This window comes from Siniperca chuatsi, linkage group LG11, assembly GCF_020085105.1.
Source record: "Siniperca chuatsi isolate FFG_IHB_CAS linkage group LG11, ASM2008510v1, whole genome shotgun sequence".
NCBI classification, from domain to species: Eukaryota; Metazoa; Chordata; class Actinopteri; order Centrarchiformes; family Sinipercidae; genus Siniperca; species Siniperca chuatsi.
The window spans coordinates 27,960,778-27,985,840 of record NC_058052.1 but is presented as its reverse complement, the minus strand read 5'-3'; the positions used below and the strand labels follow the sequence as shown (position 1 = coordinate 27,985,840).

General features: G+C 41.8%; 1 protein-coding gene across 1 annotated transcript in view; it reads right to left on the bottom strand.

Moving 5' to 3' along the window:
- slc30a6 (solute carrier family 30 member 6) overlaps positions 1 to 25,063 on the bottom strand; it is a 63,591-nt gene that overhangs the window by 20,122 nt on the left and 18,406 nt on the right. Inside the window, exons 5-9 of the mRNA XM_044213964.1 lie at positions 15,450 to 15,492; positions 14,717 to 14,782; positions 9,827 to 9,907; positions 6,038 to 6,073; positions 4,244 to 4,338 (exon numbers count right to left, since the gene is read on the bottom strand). Of these exons, the coding sequence (XP_044069899.1) occupies positions 4,244 to 4,338; positions 6,038 to 6,073; positions 9,827 to 9,907; positions 14,717 to 14,782; positions 15,450 to 15,492 (321 nt within the window). The remainder of the gene's footprint in view (positions 1 to 4,243; positions 4,339 to 6,037; positions 6,074 to 9,826; positions 9,908 to 14,716; positions 14,783 to 15,449; positions 15,493 to 25,063) is intronic.

Here is a 25,063-nt window from a genome sequence, read left to right as displayed (position 1 = left end):
TTAATGGAGTGACTTATTTATGATCTGTGTGTACGAGGAGGGCGTACCATGTGTACGAGTGTAAGTGCGTATTTGTGTGTGTGTGTGTGTGTGTGTGTGTGTGTGTTGGCATGTCTCTCTGCCTGCCTGGCCCTTTGGCACACTACATTACCACTGTCTGGAACATGGTTGCGTAATGCACTTTTAGTCTCGCTCCATCAGAGTGTGTGCGTGTGTGTAATGAGTGAGAGATATTGTGTGTTTTGGCAAAGTTAAGTGCCTGTGTGTGTTTATATGTGTGTAGTTTCATCCCCCTCCCATCCCAAAATGTCAGATGTTAAGTGATGTTGAGACTGCTCCGAACTCAAGAGCAGACAGCTGACACGCACACACACACACACACACACACACACACACACACACTGACCTCATTCATCAGTAGACTGTTCATACAGATAGTGAGTCAGCCTGAGAGGAGAGGAGAGGACAAAGAGGAGAGGAGGACACAGGGGAAGGGAGAGGGGAGGAGAGGAGGAAACAAGGGAGAGGAGAGGGAGGAGAGGAGGAAACAACAGAGGAGAGGATTAAACGGGAGAGGAGAAGGGAAGAGTGGAGGAAACAGGGGGCAGGAGTATGGAGGAGAGGAGGGGAGGGGAGGACACAGGAGAAGGGAGAGGTGAGGGAAAGAGTAGGGACGAGAGGAGAGGAGAGGAGGAAACAGCAGAGGACAAGAGAGGAGGAAACAGCAGAGGACAAGAGAGGAGGAAACAGGGGAGAGGAGAGGAGAGGAGGAAACAACAGAGGACAAGAGAGGAGGAAACAGGGGAAGGAGAGGCAAGGATAGGAAAGGGGAGGAATAGGGAGGAGGAAACTGAGGAGAGGAGATAAGAGGAGAGGAGGAAACAACAGAGGAGAGGGCAGGAGTAGGAAGGAGAGGAGGAAACAGGGGAGAGGAGAGGGGAGGAGAGGAGGAAACAAGGGAGAGGAGAGGGAGGAGAGGAGGAAACAACCGAGGAGAGGATTAAACGGGAGAGGAGAAGGGAAGAGAGGAGGAAACAGGGGGCAGGAGTATGGAGGAGAGGAGGGGAGGACATAGGGGAAGGGAGAGGTGAGGGAAAGAGTAGGGAGGAGAAAAGAGGAGAGGAGGAAACAACAGAGGAGAGGGCAGGAGTAGGAAGGAGAGGAGGAAACAACAGAGGAGAGGGCAGGAGTAGGAAGGAGAGGAGGAAACAAGGGAGAAGAGGTGAGGAGGAGACAAGAGGGGAGGAGGAAATGGGGGAGAGGAGAGGAATGGCAAGAAGAAAACAAGGGAGATGAGAGGTTAGGCAAGGGGAGGAGAGGAGGAAACGAGAGGAGAGATGAGTAAGAGGAGAAGATGAGAGGAACTTTCACATCTGTCACTCTTCTCATTTCCTTCCTTCTTCATCTCTTCGTCTTCCACAGTTACTTCCATCTTTTCATTTTGACAATTTGTTTGTAAAGAGAAAGGGATGGGAGGAAAAAAGAGAGGAAGGAGAGCGATGGGATGAGGAGAGGAAGAGACAAGGAAAAGTTGGAGGCAAGGGAGCACGAAAGCGGGAGGATGGATCATCGCATGGAGATGTATTATACCCGATTATACTATTCCTCTTCTTCATTCTCTCGCTTCTCTCTCCCTCCTCTTCTGCAGCCTGGCCTAAGGGAATCTGTTTTGTCTAAGTGCGTTTGTGTTTTCAGACTTGTAAATGGGTGCACATCTGTTTCTGCCTGCATGTCCATTTGCTTGTTTCTATTTAAGTGTGCATACAGGTACAAATGAGTGTGAGTGTGTGTGTGTGTATATGATGGAGGCTGCAGCCTGTATGTGTGTGTGTTCCAGTCTGTCTCTATTAGCAGTAGACAGAGTCTCAGTGAGGTTAATATGTCCCGAGGTCGACGCTGGCCTACTCTCCCCGTCTGCATCTGTGTGTGTTTGACCTATAACTTGGGTGTCTTATACACTGTATGTTGTGTGTTTTTGTGTTTACATGTGAAGCTGGGACATAGTGTGGGTCTTGGACTGGTCTTTATCTCTGATGTGGTCATGCAAATATATATATATATATATACACATATATATGCGTGTATATATACAGTGAGGAAAATAAGTATTTGAACACCCTGCTATTTTGCAAGTTCTCCCACTTAGAAATCATGGAGGGGTCTGAAATGGTCATCGTAGGTGCATGTCCACTGTGAGAGACATAATCTAAAAAAAAAATAATCCAGAAATCACAATGTATGATTTTTTAACTATTTATTTGTATGATACAGCTGCAAATAAGTATTTGAACACCTGAGAAAATCAATGTTAATATTTGGTACAGTAGCCTTTGTTTGCAATTACAGAGGTCAAACGTTTCCTGTAGTTTTTCCACCAGGTTTGCACACACTGCAGGAGGGATTTTGGCCCACTCCTCCACACAGATCTTCTCTAGATCAGTCAGGTTTCTGACAATTTCAGACCCCTCCATGATTTCTAAGTGGGAGAACTTGCAAAATAGCCGGGTGTTCAAATACTTAATTTCCTCACTGTATATATATCGTGTATGTGTGTGTTTGTGCTCTTGTACCATATTTGTGAGGTCTCAGGACAATTTTGGAAAGTGAGGACATTTTGTTCTCACAAAGAGGTTAGGAAACTCTGGTCAGGTGTTTCACCTTACAATCAATCTGTGACATCAGAACTTTAGTCTCCATGTTTATATGACTACAGGCGTGTGGTCTGTTGCCAGTTTGCAGGCACAGCAGAACAGCGTCTGCCCCAAACGTCTGTGCAATACATGAATCAACAGTTTGAGTGGGGTGCTGGCTTACTCCTGATCTTTGCTTTTGAGAATTCAGCACCCACCTATACATACGGGGTCAAGAGCGTTGATTCATGTGGTCTGTTAACCACCAAACTGTGGTTAAGGTCTTCCCATATGGACAGGCAGTTAATTAGAAGAAATTTCATCTTGGTTTCCTTGCATGAACTTGTCTGCCTGACATTAAAAATAAGCTGAAACTGGTGCAAGGACATGCACGTGTGTTTGATGACCCCATATGAGTCAACAGGAACTGGTTAAAACTGGTTATTATGGTTGGAGGTTTGGTTAATGTCTCTCCCAATGAGATAACGGAGCATTACGTTTACTATTCCATCGAGATGTATTTTAATCCCTCAGCATCAGGCTCACCAGCAACACCGGGAATGTCTTCTTACTCTTGCTTTTGGAAGCTTTGTGAAAAAGGGCAGAGATATTGGACACAAAGATCCCTAGAAGAAGCCTGCCCACGCTGAAGCCGACTGCTATCTGGTGATTCTTTTCTTTTAAATCGGAAACATTAAACTGGAGAAGATGCTGCCTTTCCTCAGTCAACAACCTATTATTCAACTAACAGACGATTAATCAACAACAGTTTTCAAACTTGATTAATCATTTAATTCATGAACCAAATATCAAACATTCTCTGTTTCTGTTTTCTCCAATGTGAGGATTTGCTGCATCTCTCTGTTTTATGTCATTGTAAACTGAATATCTTTGGGTTTTTGACCGTTGGTTGGAGAAAACACGATATCTGAACATGTCACATCGAGCTCTGGGAAACTGTGATGGGCATTTTCTTTTTTATAGACTAAACAATCAAAAACAGTCAGCAGTTTAATCAATAATGCAATGAATCATTCAACCCTAACAAGGACATGAAAATCAGTGCTCTAGTTTGGTAGAAGTGCTGCCATACAACGTTTGGTTTGAATCCAGTTCATATGCAGTGTTGCATGTCAACTCACACGCCATCCCTCTGTGCTGTAAAAACACCCAAATATAATCTTTGGAAAAACATATATTGTCATATTTTAAGACCACACAACTGTGTTTGGTTTTATAACTTACTGATTTACGCAATTAGGAAGGGACTAACCTCTGATCCCACTGCTGCCATTTGTGATTTATCTACAGACAAAACAGTGAGCCAGCATTTCATTTTACTTCAATAATCCCCCAAAATATAACAAAAGCCAAATTGTCCCTGTTCCCCAGTGAGGGCGAGGATTACCAAACCTCAACCATCCAGAGGAGAAACCCAAAAGACACTAAAATCACTAAAGCCACCCTGCCTCTTTAAAAACGCTGTTTAAAGCACAGCTGAAAAATCAGGTATGATGGTGTTCTGGCTGACGTGAAGCTGCATGTAACGTGTAGCAGCTGCACAACACAATGGGAGGAAGTGGTTTAACTAGGGGGGAGGGGGTTGACCGTACCTTCTGAGACATAGGCGAACGGCTTGTTCCTGACAGACAGCAGAGTCAACAGGTTGAAGAACAGAGCGACGAACGTCCCGACCAACAGACGGCCGCTGCAGAGAGACACAGAGAGTCGGACTGTAATAATAAGCTGAAAAAACATCTTTAACCAACGGAGACATATTTACCATAAAGTGTTAACAGGGTTGTCTGACAATTAGTTGATAAGAATGTGGCTAATGTGAACAGATAGTGTACATGGAGACGCTGTCAGTGCAGTGCATTGTGGGACAAGCTGTGGGACACTAATAGACATTTAATACAGATCTCCAAAGCCCGCTCGCAAGCACAAAAAGCAAACACACACACACAAAGTGTACTGTTCAATACACTAATCACACGGGACAATCCATTTAAGAGCCTAAAAACTGGTCCAAACAATCAGCGGGAGGCGAAGGGCTGCCTGACGGTGAGCCACAATAACTGGATGATACACCCCCCGACCCCACCTCCCCCTAAGAACAGATTAAAGAGAGAGAGAATGCGTGTGTCTGTCTCTCTACCCAGCAGACACCTGTACCTCTGGTTAGCAGCCGTCCAATCACATCCACTCGGGGGGGGGGGGACGAGGGAGGTAATCTCGTCACAGGAGACAGGTTTAAGTCTCGCTGTGTTTTAGGTTATAAAAGCTGCCACTAATCTGTTTTATTATGGAGAGATGATGGAGAGGAGAGATGGAGGAGAGAGGGAGGGAGTAAACTACAGAGGAAAAGAGTGACCGAAGCAGGTGCTGGGCGAGCGAGGTAAACGAGCTATGAAAGACAGAGAAAGAGAGAGAGACTAAGTCCAAGACTAAGTGATAAACAGCCTGACGAACTGACCACCTGACAAATCAATCCATTCAATCCAAATCCGTATTCATTTATCAGACTTTATGGTGACTACTGATTATGGACTAAACTGTGACTTGTAATAAACCAGAAATATCCTCTAAGGACCTAAATGTTTATATCCTACAGTCAAACTGATTAGATGTTTCTAGCTGAGGCTCATAGACTACTGGTTTAATTCTACAAGGTACCTTTAACACTTAAACACATTTTAACAAGTAGGGGGAGTGAGGTACAGGGACTATTTTTTTGACAACATGGTATTCTTCCGCTCAGTACTTCTGAGCAGCATTTTTACATTTGAGTTTGTTCACGGGTTAAACAAATAAGACGTGTAAATTCGTTACACTCGGAGTCTACATGGGCAGTCGGCACGTCAATCTTCTTGTACAGACGCACGGAAAATTATTTCAGTTTGAGCAGGGCGGAAAACTTTTCAGTTAAACAAAAAATGTCGGCTAACTGTTTGGCTTACATTAACAACTTTTGGACAAATGTTGGTCTTCCTCTTCCCCCCATCTTATAAGCTGTTCAAAAATATTTGTTGTTTCTTCGCTGGCAGAGCTGATGTTACCCTGAAGCGAGTCTGCATGTGTTTAATTAACTCTGCTGGTGTGGACACATATACACCCTGTCAGAGTGTGAAATTAACAATGAACATCGTCAGTCTGATTCTTTGACTCTCTGAATATCCGACTATGTAATTCTGTTTGTCTCCCCGTCTGTCTGTCCGTCCGTCTGACCCAAATGTTTGGGATGTTCTGTTCCGACAACAGCTGGCACTGTGTGTGTGTGTGTGTGTGAGTGTGTGTTTTTATAGAGAGAGACACAGGAGTATATCATGTTGTGTCTGTTTATTTTAAAATGTGATAAGGGAATTTATGTGTGTGTGTGTGTGTGTGTGTGGAGGAAAAATACTTACGTATGGACCTCAGGCTGCTCCATGAAGCGCTCAACACTGACAAAACAGAAACAAACACAGTCAACAACACTGGCCAGGTGGGACTACTCTGAATGTGTGTGTGTGTGTGTGTGTGTGCACGAGGGAGTGTGCTTGAGAGAGAGCGATCGCGTCAAATTGAAATGAATGAAAGGAGACAAGGAGCGAACAGAGGGAGAAAACAGGAAATACATTAACACACAAAAAACACATGCACGCACTCCAACACCACACATACACAAGCATGAAAAAAGCAAAATGACACACACACACACTCCCGTCTGTCTCCGCCCTCTGTGCTGCTGCCCTACTGAGCCATTCATGACATGCACTGTACTGTAGGGCTGGCGACGTTACTCGTGTGTGTGTGTGTGCGTGTGTGTGTTTTTGTGTGCAGTCTCACTCATGCAGGGAAATGGCAAATCAAAGACAACAACAACAGGGAGAGAAATGTTCTGTTATAGTCTGTCTTCAGGGTTCCTGCAGCGTCCAGGAAGTAAAATGTAAGACTTTTAATGCCATCTTAACGGTCATACCAGCCAAAGCACGAAAAGCATGAAGGAAAACCAGCAGCCTAGAATTATTTATTATATTAATTAATTGATATTTGTATCATATGTGTCAGTGCTTCAAGCAGTACATAGCAATAATTTCTAATATTAATTAACACATTTAAAAAAATAATTAATTAAGCAAAGGTCCACACATTAGAGCCAGGATGTATCGTATATCATATATTGTACAGCCTATGAAGTTAAAGCAGAACTAAATTACACTTCATGCAACCAACAATAAAACAATAAAAAAAAAGTCTTAATATTCAAAAATGATGAATGAGGCGAAGGCGAAGAACACAACAATTTTATTTTATTGTCTCTAAGCGGACACTTCTCAGTCTGTCCAGTCTCTTCTTCTGTGTCGGCTGACCAAAGACACAAAGGCCAGCTGTGTTTAAATCCCCCTCCATGTTTTTAAGTGTGTTTGTAGTCCGTTTTAACCCATTAGTTACTTTCACCAGTCAGTTATCTGCTAACAGAGTCTGAAGCATCAGTACTGTTGCTATGGTTACCTACAGTTCGATACACCTTGAATTTTGATTTAAAACAATTGTTAAACTGTTAATCCGAAGTGTGTTTGACGATTTTAACGGTCCCCTGCCATCCAATCAGAAACCGGTATTTTCTTTTGCCCCATTAAGACTCACTTTAACTAATAGTCACTAAAGTGTCAAATACTCACACACACACACGTCTGCACATTAAAGTGTTAGCAGCGTGGCAACGGCTTGTGTGTGTGTTGTTATTCTTGAAATGTACCCCTCCCTTCCCTGAGAGCTGACCGCAAGACAACCCCACACACACGGCCCCTGAAGGTAGGTGTGTGTGTGTGTGTCACACACATGACACAGCCAGGCAGTGACATTCCCACAACCCTAAAAAATTCAGCAGTTCACACCATACACACACACACACACACACACACACACACACACACACACACACACACCTCCCCTTTAAGAGTAAATCCACGACCACCCCTTTAAAGCATTACTGTGTTCTCAGATGGTGAGAGACAAAGCTGTCAACAGATGTATTCAGACAACACACACACACACACACACACACACACACAGTCACACACACAGTCACACACACAGTGACACACTATTGCAAGCTACTTAGTAAATAGTGTTTCTTGTGTGCGTTATCAATCAAGATCTTTATGTCTTTGCACATTAAGGTTCAAATCTGACGTCTTTAGACTTCGAAAGTGCGTTTACATGTTCATTTTCAACGTCTGACCAATTTGGCGAGACCACTTCTTTTTTCTTTGTTCGTTTATATCATTTCATAAATATAGCATATCGTACAGACGGGGGGACAAGTGAAAGGAAACACCTGAATAAAAGAGTGGACAAACACATAAACACATCAAACGCAGATGCTTCGGCGCCCCAGGGCTCACTGAGCGGTATCGGTGAGGATGAAAACGATGTGAATAAAATGCTGCGGCCTTTACAGTCACCAGGTCTCAACCCAGTTTCAAACCTGTGGAAGATTTTGGACCAACGTGTAAGATAACGCTGTCTGATGCTGTATGCTGTTTGTTCTTCCTGGCCTGATTAAATAAAGGTTGTATATATAAATGAGGGAACATCTTGTGGAGGAGGCGTTCATCGCTCTAACAGAGTTCCACAGCTCATGGTGGCCTGACTCCGTACTAAGAGACTTCATGTTGGTTTTTCCTTTCGTTTGTCACCCATCTGTATATCATAGCACTGTATTATTACTTTTTTACATTTTGTTTATTATTATTAATTTATGTGACAATAGAAAATTAAAGAATATACAAAAGCATGAAAGACAAGGAAAAAATATATATAAAAAAAGAAAATTGTCACACTTTTCAAGTTATATATATTTGTATGGATATTGTTGTTGAATAATCTGGGTTATAATAAATTTTAACTTTTGTTTTGACATAAAATGAGTGCAGCTGTGGCTAAAGTATCCTGGGGTCCAATTATTGCATTTTTTACATTGTTTGATGGCAAAGTACATCTGAGGCTGGAGAAAAACATGCACCCTGAGTGGAGCAAAGCAATGTGGTGAAATGAATAATGAGGGGAAAAAAACAAAGACAAAAGAGAGAAACAATTGGAAATATTCTGTGTATTGCTTTGGAAATATTAATTCTGCTGAGTCATGCTAAGAAAATAATTGAAATTTTAATCAAGAGAGACAGAGTGAGTGAGACAAAGAAAGAGATGCAGACAAAAACCAAAGACAGACAAAGACATCTTAGTCTGGCCTGTTGCAGGAAGTCTTGGTGTCCTGTTTGATAGCAGTTTATGTTTTGAGCAACATATCACTCAGCTCGTCCAATCATGTTTTTATCACCTCAGAAATATTTAAAAAATCTGATCTATTTTAAATCTTAGTGATGCAGAAACTGTTGCACATGCTTTTATCTCCTCACGCCTCGATTACTGTAACAGCCTGTTCACTCGTCTTAATCTAAAAACTCTGACAGACTGCAGACTGTACAGGACTCAGCTGCTCGGCTGTAAACCAGGACCCAGAGGTGCGGCCACATCACACCTGGTTCAGCCTCTTTACATCGGCTCCCTGTTGGTTTCAGGATTGATTTTAAGATCTTGTCGATTACTTTTAAGGCTCTTCATGGCTCCAGACTATATTTTAGACCTTGTAATCCCTTATGAACCTTCACGTAGTCTGAGATCTTCGGGCAGGGGTCTCCTGTCTGTTCCTGAGTCCAGGATGGAAACTAAGGGGGACAGAGCTTTTGCCATCAGGGCCCCGAGGCTCTGGAACAACCTGCCCGAAGACATCAGGCTGTCTGAGTCAGAGTCTTCGTTTAAGTCTCGTCTCAAAACACATTTTTATCTGAAAGCAGATCCTGATTTTACCTGAACTGGCTGCTTATTTTACTGTTTATTTTATTGCTTTTGTGTATTTTATGTATTTTATTTCTTTATATTTCGTCATTCACTGCTGTGTTTTATTTCTCTTGTTGTGAAGCACTATGTACTTTGTTTTGATAAGTGCTCTAAAAATAAAGTTTTATTATTATTGTTATTAATGCTGACTTAAAACAAATTGATGAATTAATTCATGATTCATTCTGATGAATTAATTACTCAGATTTTGTCCTTCATTGTCACCTTTTTCAGGTCGACATCACTAATTAAAGTGCTTTGTGTGAGTATGAGCGAGTGTGTTTGTATATGTGTTAGGGGGACATACACACCTCTCCTTCAGGATGAACAAGGCTCCCAGTTGGATAAGAACAGTGGAGGCAAAAACTGCCAAAACCTCCAGTCTTTCAAACCTGAAGAGAAAGTGAGAGGGAGAGAAAAGGAGACACTGTCATCCATACCTGGACAAACCATCGAACAATATATGAGACAACACTAACAGAATGCCAACATCGGGCCGATACAAGGTTGTAACGGTTGCTGGCCTTCTGACCCCATCAAAAGGTCACAGGGTTGATCCTGTGGCAGTCTGTCCAGGATGAGCAGCTTTGTCTTACTGAGTGGTCTGCAGGGCTTATGGGGGTTAAACCTGAGATTGACTGTCAGTGATCTGATGGTCTGCCCATCTACAGCAGCATGAAACCACTAAACTAAGAGCTTCGGTCAGAACTAAGTGAAGCGCATTATGGATTAATGCAAAAGAGACGTGACTACATGCATGCAGAGGGTGAAGAAGGTGAAGCGGGGGCACATACATACTAAGAAAAACTATGTAGATAAAGCAACAGACATCAGGACAGTGAGGCTGTAATTTAGGCACAGTTTTAGGTAGAGCTTAGTGCACCAATGATTTTCCTTGATACATCTTTGCATGTGAAGTAAATGGTAAACGGACTGTATAAAGTATAAAGCCTTTCTAGTCTTTCCGACTACTCAAAGCGCTTCACACACTACATATCACATTCACACACATTCATACACTGATGGCAGGTGCCAACTGCTCATCAGTTCAAAGAATCTAACTTTTTCACACACACACACACACCGAACGAACAAGCCCTCAGGAGCAATTCAGGGTTTAGTGTCTTGCCCAAGGACACTTCGACATGTGGGCTCGAACCGCCGACCTTCCGATTGGTGGACGACCTGCTCTACTGACCCGCTCTACCACAAGATACTGAAATCATACAGTAGAAACTGTTCCATGGTCCAGTCAAGGCCTGCAACTAGCAATATTTTTCTTTATTGATTTACAGTATGCAAATTATTTTCTAGATTAATCAAGTCATTGTTGTGTCTATAAAAAAGGTCTGTGTCTTGTGAAAGTCTTCAAATTGCTAATTTTGACCAAGAGTCCCAATTCTCTAACAATCAACTACAAGTTTCAGCTCTACTCCAGCACCTTAAGTCACATTCTGTAGGTCACTGCCTTCTTATACCGTGTGATCCTCTGAGGATGACACATTAAAATGCAAAATAATTCAATAAGAATAATAAAGACAACAATGCATTACTAATACCACTTAACACCTGTGGCATCCCTCCCGCTGTGAGTGTGCGGACTACATCAGTTGTTAAAAGGCTGAAACACAGCAAACATATGTTATGCTTTAATATTTAGGAAAAACACAGCATTTCTTTGCAGTGTGTGGCGTCAGGGCATATAGGATGTACTGCAAGTGTGAGGCTCTGTGTGTGTGTTTGTGTGTGAGAGAGTGAGAGAAAGACTAAAAGAGACACCAGAGACACCTACAGGTTAATAGGTTGTCTATGTTTACTGGGAGTGCAAGATGGACACACACACACACACACACACACACACACACACAACTCGAACACTGTTTGGCCTGATCGCCTCCATGCTGCTGGGTCAAAGGTCACGCTCTGCCCTGCCAGCAGCCTGTGGTTAATCTATATGGGCGCCACATAGAAAACTAGCCGTCTGCTGGATACTGACTCATATGATCCTCTGTGTCTTGCTGAATATTATAAAGCGGCAGTGGTTCACTCACATATTGTCTCCACTAACAGCAGTAAAAAATTACCACACTTTAATTAAATAAATCATTAACCTGAATTGCAAAAGAGCTGAGGAGCTTCTTCGCACGGCAAATAGCACAAGTGATGCTTTTGGTTAGACATCATCGAGTAACTGAACTGATCACCATGTCATCAGAATCTGTCTAATTCAACTCAAGACATGAGAGTGATCGATCAATCACCTTGTACATTTGCTGCGGGGCAAGTCGCAGTGTTGGGGAAAAACTGGAAGTTACCACCTCTGCTAAACAATTTCCTGGAAGAAAAAGAAACCCTGGAATAGTTTATTTTTCTGCACTTGATGACGATGATGCTTTGGGGAAAACAAAATTAGATGCTGCTTCCTTGGATTTTGTTTGACAACGCTGCTCTGATGACCCATTGTTGACAGCTGTTCTATTAATATTTTCTAAATGTTTCTAATTGTTTTGGTCCTCTAATACAACTACTGACGCTGCTAAATTTGTTTTGTTTTTGCCTGCTGATTTACGAAAGCAGGACTTGAAGCTCAAAGGTGTGAAATTGTTCTCTTTACTCTTTGGTAACAGTTTTGTGAATGAAACTTTTCCCACAAACAGAGCAGAACAGGTAACCTTATATGGTCATTTTAATTACGCTAATGATCACATCTCACAAAAGGTGGTAGTTAAGAGAATTTGGTGAATCCAACTTGAAACACTAGCACAAACAAGCTGTACAGAAAAAGTGAGAGAGGTTTAGGATAAGAATATGTCTCTTAATGCTTAAATAAATCTGCATTTTGAAGTCAGTGTGCAGGCATTACAACTCCATCAAACGTTAATTTGTTACAGCCTTGCGTCTGTAGTAATTAGTAGTAATCTGTAGAAAATCTGTAGAAAAATACAATATTCTGTATTTTCTGTAGAAAAATACAATATTTTCTCACTAAACCAGCTAAACCTAACCAGCTCAAAATTAACTACACAACAAAAAAAGGTTGAGGTGAAGTGGACCAGACTAATTCCTGGATGGCCTGGCTCTGCTCCTACAGGGTTTAAAGGAGTCAGAAGCTGCTGCTGCTTAAATTGGGCAATCTGCTGCTGAGCCATTGTTTTGTTATTGGCAGTCCATTAAGACACACACACACACACACACACACACACACACACACACACACACACACACTATGAGAGCCAAGTGAAGCTCAAAAGCTTTCCACTCGATCACCACTGTTCCACACCTCAAGGTCAGAGGTCACCTGTCAGCTGCAAATACACGGTTTGGCCAGTTCACTGACACACAAACACGTCAAAGGAGCTGTGTGTGTTTGAGTCGGGCGACGCTCGTGTGTTTGCAAGCCGTTCAGATGATCCCGACAACGGTAACAGAAGCTTTTCTGTCGATGATACATCTGTGTTTACAGTGTGTGCGTGTGGTTATTGGACAGCAGTGAATGACACATAAACAATCACAGATGGAGCTTATGATACCGATATACTGTATATCTCAGTAGAAAATGTATTCAAGGTACAATCCATGACTTAAAGGTATACCAAAGGGTCACCCCGCCGCCAAAATTTAAAAAAACACAAGATTGCACCTTAAAATGTATCTGTTGATACAGGAACTAACAATAGAGAACAACAGAATCTCGGTTACTGATGTTTTCTGATGCTTTTAGAGGTTTGTTTACAGCAGCATTTCTTGTCAACACAGAAGAAAAGGCAGATATTTTCAATTATAATCAGAGCAGAAACATTTAAAATGCTTATTCTTTTTGTTTGTCAGACTCCTCAGTTATATCAAATATTTGTGAATATGCCATTCATTTAAAGTAGTTTCCCCTAGCTTCCAGTCTTTGTGCTAAGCTAAGCTAAAACACATCCTGTTACATTCTACCTCTCCCAGCGACTATCACACACAATATGTTTTCTTTTTTAATGCTTGCGAGTAGCAATTGTGCCAGAGAGGTTTGGACAGGAAGTAAATAGTTCAAATGCAGTTTTTAGCCAAATTAAAAACACGTCACACAACTCTTCTCCAGTACACAACGCTTTATTTACCTCACCACAAGTTTTCAGCTGTCTTGTGTGTGCGCGTCTCAAAGTTTCAAATGCAGTTTCTAACTAACAGCGGCACTTTAGCAGTGCGGCGTTGATGTTAGTGACAACTCCGTGCAATGCCGATGTATTCATTCAGATCGCTGAAGTACATTTCTCCACGATGTCATTTTCATAAACTCTTTTCAGACATGCAATATGTAACACTGCTGGCTTCATCTATCTGATGGCCTTTTTGTCATTCAGACAAAGGTGACTTTTATGTTAATGTTCCTTGCAGCTTTATTCAGACTTGAAAGCACATTTACGGAAAGAGCCACAGTGCTCGCCGATGTTTGGCACCTGGTGTGTGAGAGGGAGCAGAGCAATTATCATAAGCTCGAGGAACGCTTTCCCCCGCTTCTCTTTTGAATCCAAAGATACATTTCCACATCAATTTCATCATTTAGCGTTATTAGAGAGTGAATTCTGCTGCCTGTTTTATAATATCCAACATGCACAAGCATTGAATGACAGGATGTTAAGTTGGGACTTGGTAGTTGGAAGCACTTTTATGCATATTCATTTATTCATCCATGCAGTCGGCCTGTATGAAAAGTAAAAATATAAGGAGAGAACGCTGGTCAGATTATTACTGTGGTTGTACGAGGGTTTTTAACCACTTTTGACCCCGATCACATTGTGAGGGGAAAATTTGTTTTTAATGGATGTGATCTGAAAAGAACTAAAATTTCCCTAGTTTATTAAACTGATTTTGTGCACACGAGATGAAGATTAAAATAAAACATTTGTTACAGTGAACTTAGAAGGCGGAACAAGACGCACATTTCTCTCTCAGCATGTTGAACTCGTGCTGCTGTAGCCTTTACGTTAATCTCATGGCAAGAACTTCTGATTTATCTGACCAAAATGTTATTTGCCATCAGATTAACATAAAGGGGTGCGTGTCTGAAAGGGGCTATACTGTCATATTGTTTGGCTGACATAACGTCCTGCATCATTTATTTAAAGTATATTTTTCAGTCAAGTATCTTTTGCAGAGACTGGTCACACTCTACAATGTACTGTACAGTATATAACAGATTATTATGGTGAACTCACCCAAATGAGTAGACCTGGCTGGGTTTCTTCATGGTCACCCAGGAACTGATGAGACAGGTGATCAAACTGCAGGCCAGGGGTGGGAGAGGGGGACGAAAGAAAGGAAGGAGGACAGACAGGAGACGGCCAAATAATATGAGAGTCAGTGAGAGACGAATGGTAGACAACGAAAACAGAAACAACACAGAGGTCAGCTGAAGTTCATTATAATCTCAGAATTAATTTTTCATGAGTGGAAATTCTCCATCAAAACAGCAAACCCCCAGCCCAGCTCAGCAGGCTTAGCGTTATCTCACATCTGACTGTGCTTCTGTATTTCTCACACTCCAAAATGAGCTATGGACATTTAACAATTATTTTCAGTATTGATTAATCTACCGAACGCTTTGCTGATTCCTCGATTAATTGTTTGGTGTATAAAATATTATCCCATTTCCCAGAGCCTGATATGATGCCTTTAAATGCCTTTGGTCCGAATAAAACAAGCAATTTCTCGCAGTTCAAAGCCCAAAGAAATTCTGTTTACTAAATAAAGCAGGAAACCTTCACATGCGAGAGGCTGGAACCAGCAATGGCATTTTTTCGATTATTCAGTTATTAAAATTCTTGCCATTGATCATCATTCAGGTATTTTTCTCTCCGTCAAAATTGTACAATATTTTGGGAACAAAGCTGATAAGATAAAACCCACTCATGTTGCAGATGATGTTTCCCAGGAGCAGAACACACTCACCTAAAGAGGTCGAAGATGGTGAGGTATGTGTAGGCAGTTAAGGCTGAAATGACAAAACAGAGAAACAAAGACCATCACAATTCAAATACAGAGCGTACCATTGGAAAGGCTGGACTGTAAACCTAAGAACCAAGTTAGACATCTGATCAGTGAATTCATAATTTCGATGTTATAACATGATTTCAATCGACATCATTCAAAAGGCATTATTTTATCTGCAGGTTCTAGACTAAATTATTTGACCGTTCTGGGTGAAGCAAACAGGTGCACAGAGGAGTTATAGTTTTGCTTAAAAATGTTTAAAATGATGACAAAATGATAACAATAAAGAAATGTGAAACTTGAATATGCAGGAAATACCTGGAAAAATATCAACCGAATTTCCACATTACAGTTCCCCACATGGGAAAAGGATTTTTTTTGGTTTAACACAACAAACACATTGGAATACTTCACATACTGACACGACGGACTAATGCGCCTCTAAATGTAAGGCGATACAAAACAGCAGCACGAACTAAAGTTGGTTCAACGCCTCTCTAAAACGATTTCTACAAAAACTGAACATCTGAACCTTCATGAAGGGAGGATTCATATTGGGGCTGTTGGGTTGCCTGCATTAGCTAGGTATAACTTATGAATTGTTCTTTTTGTGAATTATGAATGTTCTTTTCATTTGCTGATTTAATAGATAAGATCTGTTATTCTTTTATCAAAATATACTATGTAGTGTAGTAATGTAGTTGTATAGCGTAGTGTACTATATGTTAGTGTAGCCATGTTGTTAGGTGTGCCTCCCGGGGGGGGGGTGTTAAAGGAACAGGTGCACGCAGGTGCAACAGGAAGTTAGTTATTACAGTCTGACCCACGGATTTGGCCCCCTGATCAACCACTCGATCAGCTGTTGGAGCTGCAGCAGTGGAACTCATGGAGTAATATTGGTACTTTAGACACTGTGTGTCAAGAAAATCATACTCTTCTTAGAGTCCTAACGCAGTCAAATCTGAGCACACAGACATGACAAACATATCTTTAGATTCAGTGTGACTTTACACATCCCGGTTCCACACACTGATCTGGATACAACACAACAGACTTAAACATGGCCTTATCCATCAAGTTAGACAGTCTACTAGACTACACTAGAAAGCTGGCCAACAAGCTTGTCCGCTAGCCACTGAATCGGTCATTAAGTTAGCAAGTCACTGAATCAGCCCGGCAGATAATCAGCCCGGCTTTCACTGAGTCAATCACCTGGACAGCAACCTGGCTAGCAGCCAATCAGCCAACAGGTAAGGTGAGGGGTCAGTTAGCCAGTCAGTAGGTTAATCAGTCAGTCAACCAACAAGCCAATAAACTAATCAGTCAGTTAACCAGCCAGCTACAGAGAGTCAGCGTTGTACAACTGGCCTGGCTTACATACTCACTGCTGACCTGTCTGTCTGCCTGTCTGTCTTTCTGCCTGTCAACCAGCTTTCTGTAATCAGCCTCTGCTGTGGGGGATGAGGAGAGCGGATTAGAGCGGCTTTGTGCTGTGAGGAACATTTTGTTTCCCCACCACCAGCGTCCATGTTGGTCAACCTGACGCCATGTAATCCTGACAGAGAGGCCCATGGCAAAGACCCACAGAGACAGACGAACAGAGAGAGAGAGAGAGACAGGCAGCAGGACTGAGATTGAGTGACAGAGCGACAGGCAGGGAGAGCGAGAAAGAGGCTAAAAGGAAGACAGATGGATGGACTGAGAGATCAGGGCAGACAGACGGGCAGAGAGAGTGTAGAAGACAGATAGGGTGATAGACATGTATACAGACAGACAGACAGGTAGAGAGAAAGCGAATGTGTGAGAGACAATCCCTAACATCGGTGAAAGAGTAACAGATAGTAAGGAGGAAAATATTTAAGACAGCCTGAAACTGAAATCTACAGAATAAACCAAAGAAAACAGCTAAATTTTAAGTATTTAACAGTGAATTTTATACATTTTTTCTGCATTTAAAAGGATAACTACCCCCTCAAATTCTGCTAAGACCCTCTCTCTAACCATATTTGAAAAATTCAAGTGCAGAGAGGGACACGTGGGGACACCAACTGACCACCGCTCAGTGTAGCACGGACAGCAACGTGGAGCTGGTAGTCAGAGCTAACCAGCCACGAGCAGCTGCTGTCAGACTCTCTGCGTCTCTGCTGGAAAGACAGGGAGGGTGGTGGAGCTTTGACAGTCACTGTGTGGGTACCTGTGCTGTAGCTCGGCGAGCAGCTCTACTATGACAGTGTTTCTGTGGGAAGTGTGCCAGTACACAGGCATAGCCCTGCTGTTTATCGCGGTTAACGCTGCTGTTCATTTGTTGCTATTCACGTCCCCCTCAGGTTGAATTTAATAAACTTTGATGATCCTCTGACTTCTCATCTAGCGCCATCATCAGGTCAAATTTTAAATTTGCCCAATACTTTGGTTTATGCCCAAATACCTGCAAAACTAATGACATTCCCCATCAGCCTCAGCTGTGCTTTGTGTTTAATACTAATTAGGAAATGCTAACACTGCAAATTAAGTACAGTCTCACAGAGCTGCTAGCGTGGCTGTAGACTCTTTGTCTTGTTTAAATGACATTTCTTGCTGAATACAGAATTTGAATCAACCAGCAAAGCAGCCTTGAGATACATGTAGTAGAGTACAACATGCATTACTTCGCTCTGAGATGCAGTGGAGGAAAAGTAGTCTTATGTACAGCACTGAACAAGAGTGATTTATGCATGTTTATTTAAACTGCATTGTGTGTAATGCATACAATTCTATATACTGTTTAAATTCAATTAAAGTCAATATTCCTTTTGCTGTATCCTGTTATTTGGATATGCAGCAGTTCATCTACCCATAGGGATCAATGAGGTTTGATGTCATCTTGTTGTGTTGAATTAAAGGCAGCAGACAATAAAAGCAATAATAATACAAACGCTGACATCACAGTGACCCTGAAACAGGCCGGACCAAATCAATACCTGGGCTGAAATTTCCCCTCGCTGTGCTTGGATAGGTTTACATATACACCACACACACACACACACACACACACACACACACACACACACACACACACACACACACACACACAACAGAACCCGGTTCAATTCCTTTATAAATCTCCTGCTTACAAACACTGACACCCAGAGGACGTGTGGATGTGATACCAGAGAAACAAACAGAGAAGACGGGACATTATTCTTGTACAGACAAAGACACACACACACAGACACACACACACACACAGACACACACACACACTCCACAGGGCCTGAACTCAATACCCAGAACAGAATGAAGGATTAAAATCCCTGTGTTTGTTTTCAGAAATGATCGATAGAGGAGAGGAGAAAAGACAAGAGGAAGTTTGCCAAACCACTCACTCTTCACTTTCTTCTTTTCTTATGCAATTTTAAATTCCTTTAGCTTCATTTTATATTCTTTTGTGTCATTTCCTTTATCTTTCACTAACTTCCTTCCTTCCTTCCACTTTTCATTTCATTTAAAACATCAAACAAAGGGAGAAAAGATGGAGAGGGACAAAAAAGGAGGAACGAAGGACGGAAGGAAACCATAAGGATTTAAAAGGGAAGGAAGAAATGAAGGAAGGAAGCGAGGGGTGAATAGACAGATGAGGAGAGGAGAAATCCGAGCAAGAGGATAAATATTTAATGCTGTCTGCAGAGGAGCAGCCCAAACACACACACACACACACACACACACACACAGAGTACACTAAGTATAATCACATTAACAGTAAATGTACACACAAGAGATACAAATATGTATTAGCACATTTATAATGTGGGCACTTCATTTATCACTGTTAATCACCTGAGTGAAGTAACAGAGGAAACTGAAAGTATATTCTAAAAAGGCTCTTAACTTGTGTAGAGCTACATGAATAATCAAGATCATGATTTCAATTCAAACTCCAGTATTATCTCATTCTCACGTGACAATGACTCTGCGACACTTGTTCAGCAGTGTAAGAAGTGTAAAAAGAACAAAATCAACCAGAATCAAGACAAAGGGGATATAGAAAATTAATTAAATGCTATTAATTAATTAAATTTGTCGTGCACGCACTGTGCTCATAGTGTGCTTGAAAAACATGTCACGCTCTGTTGTGTGTTTGGGAGTTAACAAGTGCAACTAGTGTAATTTAGGCTGACGTGGAAAACCTTTTGCACCACCTCCAACATGTTGTCAACAATTACAAAGATTGTTTGAAGAATGGACATTTCTGCTTTGCTTCTTTTTGTCTTCGCATCTTTCCATTTACTTCTTGCTTCGAGGAAATTTTACATTAAGTACAGCTGGGAATCAAAATGTCAAACCTTTTCAGTACTGACTGAATTGCGTCTGTAGCGGGGAGTCTCAAAAACTGTACTGAAATTTGGCACCAAAACATCTTAAGAGTGAAACACAGCGCCCGCATCACAAAGCAGCGCTTCCTATGACATCTGTGGCACTCACAGGATGCGGCATTCAGGCAGGAGTAGTCAATGAACGACAGGCGGGATGTACCAATCAGGGAGCAAATAGGATAAAATGACTTTTCTGAAGCATCTACACTGAAAAACAGGACTGGATGTATTCTGACGCGGCAGTGATCACGTCACTAATGTGTGTCTTGATGCCGCAAGGGTGTGACTTGCATAGAGAACAATAGGCGTGGATATTTCTTTATATCTTTTGTTTAGAAGTTGATCCAAGATGGTCAATGATCACACATTCCCCGATTCAAATCATTTTGTAGATTATGTGCTGGACTCAGGCAAAGACAAAAAGTCGGATTTTGTTCGTATTCCGCTCACCAGGACACGCTGAAACAGACACACACACACAGAATGAGGAGCTGGATGTGCTAACCACAGCAAATAGCAGCTTAGTGTCATTGGTTCCGGTAAACGGTAAAGTGAGACCCAGAACATGCACACGCACACAGCGGGTCGTGGTGTCAGGTCAGCTCTGGTGTGCTGCAGATGTAAACTAAAAGCTTCTATCGAACTCCTCAACTGCTGCGGTGAGGAGGCTCCCCAGGGAGGAGGAGGAGGAGGAGGAGGAGGAACAGATGAAGCAGCGAGAGAAGGATGAAGGATGGAATGATAGAGGAGGAGGAAGAGGAGGAGGAGGCTGGGAACACTGCCCAGCGCTGACACTGCTGACCACTGAGGGAGAAACATGAGACTGGACCTGAGGGCTACACACACACACACACACACACACACACAAGGTTACACACCTGACAGACACGTAGACACATAGTCACAAAGGGCATGTACACACAACGAGTGATCACAACACTGTTTATTAATATTAACATACAAACACACACACGTGATACCAACCTAACCAATAACTACACGAAGAAACACGAACAGCCGCACTACAATTTCAACACTTTGTCGATTAGACAATCAGTTTTTATCCTGGTCATGTAAATACCGTGGTGGAAAATGAACTGAATGAAGTCATTTGGGTATAAATGACTAAATTAAGGGGACCACACAAGTACAATATACTGGCCTTCAATCTATCCTATATCCCATAACCACCAACCCCTGAGCTCATCAGAGAGACCGTTAAACAGGCCCGTTTCAATAACAGTAATGTACCTGAACGTAACTGAGATCTTTTGGTTAATTCTGCTTCACATAAAGCTTTACACTGCGGTTGTTTTTTCACGAGACAATATGTTCATAATTTAGGTTTGTACTAAACATCAACAGACCATCTTTCCTTATACATAAGGAACAACTGGCAATTTGCTATTTCAAATAGCGTAGTTACTCATTTCAGATTAAAAGTGGTTTCCTCAAAACATTCTTACAAAAACACTGGACGCACACACACACACACGTGTGAGGAAGTAAACACACACAACAACAAGCATGTCTACAAATGGTTAACACACACACACACACACACACACACACACACACACACACACACACACACACACACACGCGCGCTCCCTGATGACCATGGCCCTCAAGGACAGCTTGTCATCCTCAGATGTGACAAGCAGCTTCTGTCAATATGAAACCAGACCGAAGTCAAATGGATTCTCGCATCTCCGCGTGGGATTTGGGAGGCAGCTGGCAGTGATATGTTAAACCGAACACACCGCTACCTACCCCGCCTTCATTCCCCTCGTGCCCTGACCCCGTACCCTGCAAACCCCCCTGCTGATGATAACGAATGTAACATCATCTGTCAAGACAAAACTGCCATTAGAAAAACTAAGTGCTGGTATGTTAAGGGTTCCCCTGCTGACCCGGGCCCTGCATTTATCAAGCATCAGAGTACAGAGAGGAGAGACTAGATTTAGATTTAATACAAGTATTTTAAAATGACTTCCATCTCTGCCAGTGTTTAAAGAGCTTCAGATGTCACAACCATAAAGAGCAGCTTAACAGCAGCTGAAACTCGCAAAGGCTACAAGTGCAACAAAGCCCACTTCTGACCACACCCCACCACACCCAGCAGTGACGCTCGGTGCAGTCAGAGGCTGGGCAACAACCCGCATTCATTTGATTAATTCAAACTTTTTGCGCAGAACTTTTCAATCAAAAAGTGATGCATATGACAACCAGCTACATTAGCTGTCTTGAGTCACGACAGTTCACGTAAACTGTATGCCGTGAATAGTTCACGGGACTGTCGTGATTCCAGATGGCAGCTGGCTCAGGCTATCTTGTTATGAATCTAGCGATCACATCTACGAGAGAGACAGAGTTGAGTTTATCCTACTGTGTAGCCGGGTAGGTAACGCTAGTGAGCTAGCAGTTTGCAGACATCAGCCAGACATCAGGAAGAGCTAACAGATAAAGGGAATAATCTTTAATTTTTAATATATGCGTCACAATGACGATGATTCAACAATGATGTTTCACTGCTCTTCAGCCTGCTATCAAAAAATTCCAATTCAGTCCATCACAACCAACGATATTGTCAATAATAAATCAAACTTTGATCACTTATGTCTCAGATAATATATTCAGCGTCAAGTCGTGGCTAAAAATAATACTATACAGTTTTATTAGGGGCATTATATAACACTAATGAAAACTGACAACAATTTTGATGATCAATTCCTCGTTTTTCAAGCAAAACATCAAACATTCGCTTGTTCTCGTTTCTTAAACGTGAGGATTTGCTGCTGCTTTCATTTTAAAATTTTATATATCTGGGTTTTTGAATTTTAGTTGGACAAAATAAAATGGTTTTTTTTTTTACCCCACCAGTATTTTAACATTTTATTAAAAAACAATAAAAATCCATTAAAAAAAAAAAATAATCATAAATCAATAATAATGCAGATTCACAGACATCATCAGTGTGTTTAGGTGATTGAGTCATACTGAGAGCAAAGCAGATGTGGTGGCTGTTTGGGGAGTAAGAGGAGCTGATCTCACACACACACACACACACACACACACACACTGTGAGTGTGTGTTGGCTGTACTGAAGGCCCTGTGGGATGGACTGCTTCACCAGCTGTGTTCTGACACACAGGAACACCGAGGGCCTGGGGACAACACACACACACACACACACATGCACACACACAGCTTAGATCACATGTGCACAGTCAACCATCTCTGGATGAGAAACAAACAAACAAACTAATGGATATGCACACAAACACTGCGCTGACGCAAAACACAACACACAACTCTTATTCACATTATGTATTTTTAAAAATCAAAAGACTCACAATGTTCTTATATTCAGATACTATATTGACATTTTATGACAACTTACTGTTTATCTTTGTACGATTAATTATTTTATCTTTTGTGTATTTTTTTAAAGACAAACAAGTCTAAGAAAACAATTATCTTTTATTCCTTAGTGTCCGTCGTCTGTTCTCACGTCACAATGTGCAACAATAAAAGAAACTTCTTAAAGAAACGACATACTGACAGGTGTTTCTTTTATTTTGTCCACCCTATTTATATCAACGAGGGTAGGCTAAATAACAGAAACACAACTCTCTTTATGATGCAATACGGTTCAACAGCACCACAAACTACAGCCTCCAAAATGACCACACAGTTGAATCAACACGTCTCTAAAACAGTTTCAACACAAACTGAACATTATGACCTTCATGAAGGAGGGTTTACTGCAGGACTGTTGTATTAGACTGCAGTAGTTTTAGCTAGTCTACCTATTAAATTGGCAACTGATACACATAGACCTTAAACTGGTTACAGGAATTTCATATTCTACAAATTCAGTGTATCAGTGTCAGAAATATCGGCTATTATTGAAGTGCGTATCTTAAATAAATAAATAAATAAATAAATAATTAAAATAAATAAAATCGTCTCCCGTACTTTGTGAGCCAAAACTTAAAATCTCACAAAAACCACACACATCTCCCTGCTTCTACACCAACACACACACACACACTTCTCTCTCTTATCACTGGTTCAGTCTTAATCTGGACGAGGATGAGGAGGAGAACAGAGAGGAAGAGAGACGCAGGAAGGCGAGGAGGAGGAGGAGGAGGAGGTGTGTTTATTCATCTGTGGAACAGACACTTGACCTGGTTTCTCAGTGCTGCTCTAGGCCGAAAAACAGCTGGAGACACACACACACACACACACACACACACACACACACACACATTCCCCTAAACTGCGTCCATGTTCGCCTCACATCTTAGTCTCTCGCACTGACGACGGGGAGAGGTGCAGGAAAAGATGCGAGGAGAAAGGTGAATGGGGAAACGAGACGTCCTTTCCTTTGAATCCGTCTCTGATGACACAGCTGGATCAGCTGTCGATTTACTGATTTACTTTTTATGGTTTGGAGTTTTTATTTGCACAAATAATAATAATAATGATAATTATGATAATAAGGGTGCACAGTTACATCTGCCAGAGCAGCAATGTTTGTTTTTTTATAGTCCCACTATATATATATATATATGTCTCCCTTGTATTTATACTGTGTCCAGATCAGTCAAACCACAGTATAAATGGACTACAGAGATTGTCAAACAAAAAAAACGTATACACACATCGAGGCTGTGGAGATGGAAGACAGTCCATCCATCCGTCAGCTGGGAGGAGAGGAGGGTGGGGTCAGGTGAACGAGTGTTGGGAGACAGACAGAGGTGAGGGACAGGTGAGGGACAGAGGAGGGAGAGAGAGAGAGAAAGAGAGAGGTGAGCTAAGGTGAAAGACAGAGCTGAGGTGTGTGTGCGTGTGTGTGTGTGTGTCAGAAAGAGAGAGGGGAAGAGATTTGTGTGTATTTCTGCGTTTGATGTGTTTGTCCACTCTTTTATTCAGGTGTTTCCTTTCACTTGTCCCCCCGTCTGTACGATATGCTTTATTTATGAAATGATATAAACAAACAAAGAAAAAAGAAGTGGTCTCGCCAAATTGGTCAAACTGGTTTTGAGCCCATTCAGACGTTGAAAATGAAACATGAACATGTAAACGCACTTTCGAAGTCTAAAGACGTCAGATTTTAACCTTAATGTGCAAAAACATAAAGATCTTGATTGATAACACACACACACAAGGAAACACTATATATGGCTTTGCAATAGTGTGTGTGTTTGTCTG